At 37.5% G+C, this 7,803-nt stretch overlaps 1 protein-coding gene across 1 annotated transcript in view; it reads right to left on the bottom strand.

Annotated features, from left to right (window-relative positions):
• Positions 1–823: 823 nt before the first annotated feature.
• The window catches only part of LOC116503985 (SITS-binding protein-like), a 31,569-nt gene continuing 24,589 nt past the window's right edge, over positions 824–7,803 (bottom strand). The window contains exons 9-10 of the mRNA XM_032210787.1: positions 4,351–4,530; positions 824–997 (exon numbers count right to left, since the gene is read on the bottom strand). Of these exons, the coding sequence (XP_032066678.1) occupies positions 824–997; positions 4,351–4,530 (354 nt within the window). The remainder of the gene's footprint in view (positions 998–4,350; positions 4,531–7,803) is intronic.

The following is a 7,803-nucleotide window of genomic DNA, read 5'->3' as shown; positions in this document are numbered from 1 at the left end:
CATCTACATTTGCTGCTGACTGGAAACCCCTTATAGGCTTTCTGCATGAAACATCTAACCCCTGCTCAAACTTTTTGATAATTAGAAAATATTAGGTAATAGAAAAAGGAAAGCTTTTTATAACCAAAAAGAGTAATAATATTTGCTACAGAAGAAAACTGGAAGCTTCTTTCTATATCTTTTTTTTTCTTTTTGCACCTTTGTCCTTTCTTTCTTTTCCTTTTTTCCATTATCTTAATGTTTTTTGATAGTTTTTTAATCTTCTCTCTAAAACTTGTAATAAAATTTATATAAAAATAACCTGTAAAATAAGGCTGGATTGTTAAAATGAAAAATCATTTTGCCTGCTTATACGCAGGCAAATAAACTATAAACAGTTCAGAATGCTTGACTCCTAGAAATTATGCTTACCAATTTCCAGTACCGTGGAAAGCTTTAGGTTCCTCTTATTTTACTACCCTATTTTTTAAAAATAAAGATCAAGTTCATTCCTGACCTTTAGGGATAGTGGGAAGTAATGAGGATTGGCATAACAATGATCACGCATAATCTCTCCCCAATTAACAAAATGTCTCTTACACCATGAAAACCAGTAACTGGGGTTTCAAAATAGTAATAGTAATAGACAGAGGTTTCTCTATTGTCTTTTAAAACTTAAATGATACAAATGAATACACATACACACACCACGCATACATACTTTTTGGAAAATTGCATTTCTGGCTGGTAGCTGCAAGAAACTTCCAGTTAGCCAAATAAGTTCTGTTGGCAGTTCTTCTCTGCAGCATGGATAAGTGCCCTGAAATCAAAGAAATTCTAGAGTCTAGGACATTTTAATAAAAACAGCCACATCCACAAGAGGCACTGAATAATTCCTGAGGAAGGTTCCCCCATCAAACATCTGGGCAGTGTTGGTATCCATCCATTTCTGTCCTTCTCTAGGTAGGTAGATGTCCCTCTGGAATTGCCCTTGTTCTGTTACTGGAGCAACAAGAACCTGCATTTAACAAAGATAATCTCATTAATAATATCTGAGAGACAAAATGTGTATAAATACAGTTGGTCTTAACACAGAAGATATGAAACTTGAAACTTGTCCACAATTATTTGATCAAACCAGTTCTAGGCACATCACAAAGTTGCCCAGACACACACTAAGAGACATTTTTAAATCCTGCATCTGTAATTCCAATTGTCACTTTATGTATAAAATATTTAAGACTTATAATTGCAATTTAATTATTTCTATTTTGTGATGATATATTTTAACATATTGGAATTTTTCATTTATCTAAAGCAGCAGTTTCAAGGAAAGGAATCCAGAGAGAGACAAAACACCTGCTTCTTCTTATTTTTAATATGTAATAACCAGATGATTTAAAGAATTAGAGCAAAAATGTTTATTTAAAGGTTTGTCATGAGGCACTGATTTTTAAAACAACACCACAAATTTAAGTAGGTATTATTATACACCACAGCACTTCAAGTGCTTATCAAATCCAAAATTATAAAGAAACTACAAGATCTAGGCTGCAAAAATCCAAAAGATACGGTAATGCTATGATAAAGATTTTCTTAACAGGGATAAAGACAATACTAGAGATCCTGCCATGTAGCAGTATTACAGCAAAATATATGAAAGATCAATGTCTTGTTGCCTCGATACAGCAGTAATTAATTTTTTTAGATTAATCATAATCAGCAAATAATGCTTCAAAATTTAATTACACATTGGCTGTATTTGAACTTTAACTAAAAAAGTAATTAAAGCATTAATTATTCTCTCATCTCTTCCCAGATGCCTGTTAATGCTAATTAATGATATGACATAACACACAATTATCTTAATCATGTTGGCAATCAAAGTTTGAAATAGTTGGGATTATTATGGTCCAAAATATCTCATAGAAATATACATTGTAAACAAGAGTGCTGTGCAAAAACTAAGAGGTGGGTGATCATTTTTCCTGCAGTTCTGTAGCAGAAGGCACTTGAGAAAAAGAAGAGAGGAACAAGAGCAACAAAATCTTGATCTAAAATACTGCTACATGGAAAGTCCCTGAAATATAGATCACTTAGACATGAACCTGGAAAGGTGCTTTAGATCCCGTACTTGTATCTGTCTACAATTAAAGGACTCCACCTACAGCAAGGGAACACCATGTAAGTTCATATCCATATATTATATACCAAAGCTCCATTTCCACCTACAATGCTTTAGATAATTGTTTTCCTGATGTTCTTCCATGAAACAATGTTGCTGAGCTGTTTTTGGTCTGTGGAAAATGTCACTTCATTCACAATCATTCTAGTGAATCCTTTATCCAAATAGGGCAATGATAGAAATTCAGCAATATAAAATGGGGAGTAGAAAGGGACTGCATGGGAAGGAAAATTTTTGTATTTTTTTTAATGCCACTCCAGGCAAAAGTTTGATTAGAATGGTATTTCATGTGGCCAATAAACTTAAGTCAGAATGAAGACACTGCAACAAATAAACCCATATTTAATTCATAAAGTTTGGACAGACGGAAATGGGAACGATTAATCCCAACAGCCTCCAGCCCATCTTTCTAGAATATCAGCTCTGTTCCTTCCTTGCTTTGACTTAAGGAAGTGACATTGGAATTACCCATGATGACTGAGAGAAAAAGTTAAATTTTACAATGTGCTTCCCTTCAAGGAAAAATGGATGAGCTGATTACTCTAAGGCATTCTATGTAGAACTTTATCTGAAAGCTGCAGTTGGTGCAGAATGTAGTGGCCAGATTGCAGAGCAGAGCAAAGCTCTTAGCTGTCTATGTGAAAGCAATTTGCACTGCTGCTAATTAGTTCCTAAAGCAGTGGTGAAATGCTACCGGTTCTGACTGGTTTGCTAGAACCAGTAGCAAAAAATGCTAAGGTTCGCCCAAACCATTAATAATAAAATGCTTTAAAAAGTGGGGAAAAAAGATTCCGTGACAATCAGCTGTGCTGTGACATTTTTTATTACTGGTTCCAGCAAGTAGGTAGTAAAAAAATGCTTTAAAAAGTGAAAAAAAGAGGTTCTAATGACTGTGCGGATCAGCTGTGAGCCACACGATCATCGGAACATCCCCCCCACTTTTTAAAGCATTGTTTTTCCTGCCAGTTTGGGCGAATAGGTAGGGGGGGGGAATGCTTTAAAAAGTGAAAAAAGTTGGCCATACCCACCCAGTCACATGACCCACCACCACCAAGCCACACCCACAGACCCGGTGGCAAATTCTTTTAGCTTTCACCACTCTCCTAAAGCATATGAAGACATGAACAACTTGGAGTATTGGTAGACTATCGTTTCTGTTATGGGCGATCTCTACAACCATCTAAGTCTAGCTGGATGTGTCAACTCTGGCAGAAAACCATTTTGCATTTTCCCATGAGCAGCTTTCTTTCTGGGGGTGCATATGAACCCCAGGATGCATTTGGCATTGCATTCTGTAAGTAACTTTTGAAGAACTACTTGTTTAACCAAGCCTTCCATGCATGGATGTTGGATAATGTTTCCTCTCCCCCACCAACTCTGTAGTAAAAAAACTGGTATTGTATGCCTTTTATATAAGTATTTCGTAAATTTATTGTAAATTGCTTGGAAAGGCATTTGATGAGAGGCTGTATGGAAATAGACTAGATCTAATATATTGCTGATGTATCACTAACCAAAAGAAATTCTAAATCTCTATCATGTCTTTCTTAAATTACGAATCTATTCTTCTACTTCTTTTTTACTTTCTCTCCCAGCCTTCCTTTCCTATTATCTGTTTTAAAATGAAGCAAACACAGTATTCTATGCACACTGTTCAAGCAGGCCATGCTAATATTTGTGACAGCTTTTCAAAAGGCCTTTAAAGAAACAAACCTCCCTCCTTTAACAAATAGCCCCAAGCATGTAATGCACACTGGTTGACTTCCATTGACTGATTGACATTCTAGTAGATTAATTCCCAAAGGCTGATGAAAGAGAACTATCATTGCAGAAGTCTTCAATTTTTTTCTTCAACTGAGTACCTTCCCAATGTGTCAGTCTTACCTTTTCATGGTTATCATCAGCATTTTGATGGGAGTGACCATCAGGTTGGGGAAGGGTGGATTATGTTTTGACAGTGTCAGTGTTAATAAATACATTTTTGCTGATGTGCTGTACAGTATTTTTAAAGTATTTGCAGAAGTGATACTGTGATGCACTCAGGTTTTTTTTTTCTTAACTGGAGAGAGATTTCCAAGAGCCTTAGGGAGCTGACATTTTCAGGTATTCTAATATGCATGTAAAAAATTGTTAGTCAGCCCTTCGGAGCTGACTTAAAATATGTTAGGAAAGAATCCATGTCTTACCTCCTCGCCTATGAGAAACTGGTCATCAACGATAAAGGCAGCTGGTTCAGTGGGGCTGAGCCACCAGGTGGGTCGAAAAATTGGATGCCCCCTAGATAGCCATTCCTTGCTGTATTTCTCAATGAGTGGAACCACAAAATTCTGGTGTCTCTGAATATAATACCTGGTGAGGTTCAACACCTGTAAGAAAGGAAGGACAATAGCTTTTAAAAAAATCAAAACAAAGATAAGGTTGTTTTAAAATATGTCTTAGTAATGAGTAGTAGGTACAACAAGCATTATTTGCAAACACTTCACTGAATAGATATCATGGAAGATTCTCAATACCAGGGAAGATTCTGGAAAAGATAATCAAGCAACAAATTAGTGAACACCTAGAAGTAAACAAAGTAATAGCCAAAAGCCAACATGGGTTTGTCAAAAACAGATCATGCCAGACTAATCTTATTGCATTCTTTGACAAAATGACAAAATAGTGGACCAGTGGAATGCCGTCAATATAATTTACTTGGACTTCAGCAAGGCATTTGATAAAGTAGACCATAACCTACTACTAGATAAAGTAGAAAATGTGGGTTAGACAGCATCACCAACAGATGGATTCATAACTGGCTGACCAACCACACTCAATGTGTACTCCTCAATGGAATTGCATCTACATGGAGGGAAGTATGCAGTGGAGTACCCCAAGGCTCTGTTTTAGGCCCAGTACTCTTCAACATCTTCATCAATGATTTGGATGAGGGAATAAATGGGAAACTCATCAAATTTGCAGATTACACCAAGCTGGCAGGAAGAGCCAACACTCCAGAAGACAGGCTTAAGATACAGAAGGATCTTGGCACTATCTAACAAAATGAAATTCAATGGTGAAAAAAGTAAGGTTCTATAGGCAAGAAAAATAAAATGCACAGGTACAGTATAGGTGGTACCTTGCTCAATAGTAGTAACTGTGAAAGGGATCTTGGAGTCCTAGTGGATAACCATTTAAATATGAGCCAGCAGTGTGCAGCTGCCAAAAAAGCCAACACAGTTCTAGGCTGCATAAACAGAGGGATAGAATCAAAATCACGTGAAGTGTTAATATCACTTTATAATGCTTTGGTAAGGCCACACTTGGAATACTGCATTCAGTTTTGGTCGCCACAATGTAAAAAGATGTGGAAACTCTAGAAAGAGTGCAGAGAAGAGTAACAAAGATGATTAGGGGACTGGAGACTAAAACATATGAAGAACGATTGAAGGAACTGGGTATGTCTAGTTTAATGAAAAGAAGGACTAGGGGAGACATGATAGCAGTGTTCCAATATCTCAGGGGTTGCCACAAAGAAGAGGGAGTCAAACTATTCTCCAAAGCACCTGAGGGCAGAACAAGAAGCTATGGGTGGAAACTAATCAAGGAGAGAAGCAACTTAGAACTGAGGAGAAATTTCCTGACAGTTAGAACAATTAATCAGTGGAACAACTTGCCTCCAGAAGTTGTGAATGCCCCAACACTGGAAGTCTTTAAGAAGATGTTGGATAGCCATTTGTCTGAAATGGTATAGGGTTTCCTGCCTAGGCAGGGGGTTGGACAGAATACCTCCAAGGTCCCTTCCAATTCTGCTATTGTATTGTATTGTATTGTATTGTATTGTATTGTATTGTATTGTATTGTATTGTATTGTATTGTATTGTATTGTATAGATATAGAATTAGTCAGAAAATATGGACTTCTTGCTATTTCATCAGTTGATTTAGCTTCTCATCATAATTAGTCACTGATGGAAATTTCCTGAACTGAACATGGTCATGCTTTACCATTGTTACCAGTGGCGGCAGTAGCTGCACATGCCTCCTGAAATATAATCTAATGAGACACCTCAAGAGAAGAAAATGATAGAAAAGCAACTTGTGTTAAGTCAGCTGATAAAAGCCTAGTTCTGAAAAGAGGGTAAGCCAACAGAGAAAGAGGGAGGGAAGGGAATGGAAGGAAAGGAAAGGAAAGGAAAAGGGAGGGAGGGAGGAGAGGAGAGGAGAGGAAAAGGAAGGGAAGGGCTTCCAGAAGTTTTTTAAAAGGAACAAGATGGGAAATAATTGCAGTGGGGAAGAATTCCAAGTGTGGTAGGCAGGTAGGCAAAGATGATCAACAGAATAAAATGTTAAAGGACTAAGAGGAATGAGGCCCCTATGCAGAGATTCCACCTCTGATAGGAATGGAACACCACCCTCTGCATCCTTAGCAATGCTTGCAAGGCTTCTGGAAATCTGGGCTAATTTGATGACAATAGCAATAGCATTTTAGACTTATATACTGTCCCACAGTACTTTACAGCACTCTCTGAGCGGTTTTCAATGTCAGCATTATTTGCATATTGCCCCCAACAATCTTGGTTCTTGTTTTACTGAAGACTGAGCCCCATCAGGATCAAATTCCAGACTATTGCACTCAACTGCTGTGCCACCAGGACTTAGGACTTCATGCTCCTTATTCATATATATTATATAACCCGTTTCCCTGAAAATAAGACCTCCCCAGATAATAAGCCCAATCATAAGGCTTTGGAGCGCAGGTGCTAAAGTAAGCCCTCCCCTGAAAATAAGCCCTTCCTGAAAATATTGCAACACAGCAGCAACCATGAGGTGACCATGCTTGCCGCCTCCTGCACCTTAAAAAATAAGAAGACCTCCCCGAAAATAAGGCCAAGCACTTATTTTGGAGTTCAAAAGAAAATAAGTTCCTGTCTTATTTTCGGGGAAACACAGTGTGTGTGTGTATGTGTGTGTGTCTGTGTCTGTGTCTGTGTGTGATTGTGTTTGTGTGTATTCATACTCATGTTTATTCTTTTGCCTATTGTCTTGAAAATAATTGACAAATCAAATAAATAAAATTAATAAAAAATAAAATTTCTATAGAGGAGTGGGGCAGAGATTTTCCATTGGTGGCCATTCTCACCTTGCTGGCTTCCTGTTGCACTGTCCTCCCTTATATTCCATAATTGCATTGCTTTCCTTCTGATACAATCTCCAGTTAAGACCTTTTAAGCCTGCTTTTCCCCCTTGACTTGAAAAGAGCCACAGTGAGTAAAACAACAAGGATCAGGGAAAGGTGCCAATTAGCTGCCTTTTTAGTGCCCCTCCATGGCCAGTTGAAGGGAGTCCTGGCCAAGGCAGCAATATTAAGAAGGAAGATATCACAAGAACATTTACTAGAATCTGAGGATAAAAAAGGCATTCTGCCGCGGCATAAACACTCAGGTTCATAAGAGAATAGAATGGATTGTTATGAAAAGGAAAATAGAAATAAAGAAGAAAATGAAATGGATTGTTTGAGAGGGCCTTCAGGGATTTATGTTGTATCTATCTTAAGGTTGGAGATGATTAATCCTTCCAAAGGATACATTGGAGAGATAAAAACAATAAGAGCCAACAGAGTATGTGAGAGAGATAAATCTTGATAGTTCAGTGGGAAGT

This window comes from Thamnophis elegans, chromosome 1 (genome assembly GCF_009769535.1).
Source record: "Thamnophis elegans isolate rThaEle1 chromosome 1, rThaEle1.pri, whole genome shotgun sequence".
Taxonomy (NCBI): domain Eukaryota; kingdom Metazoa; phylum Chordata; class Lepidosauria; order Squamata; family Colubridae; genus Thamnophis; species Thamnophis elegans.
This window is presented reverse-complemented; position numbering and strand designations above follow the sequence as displayed.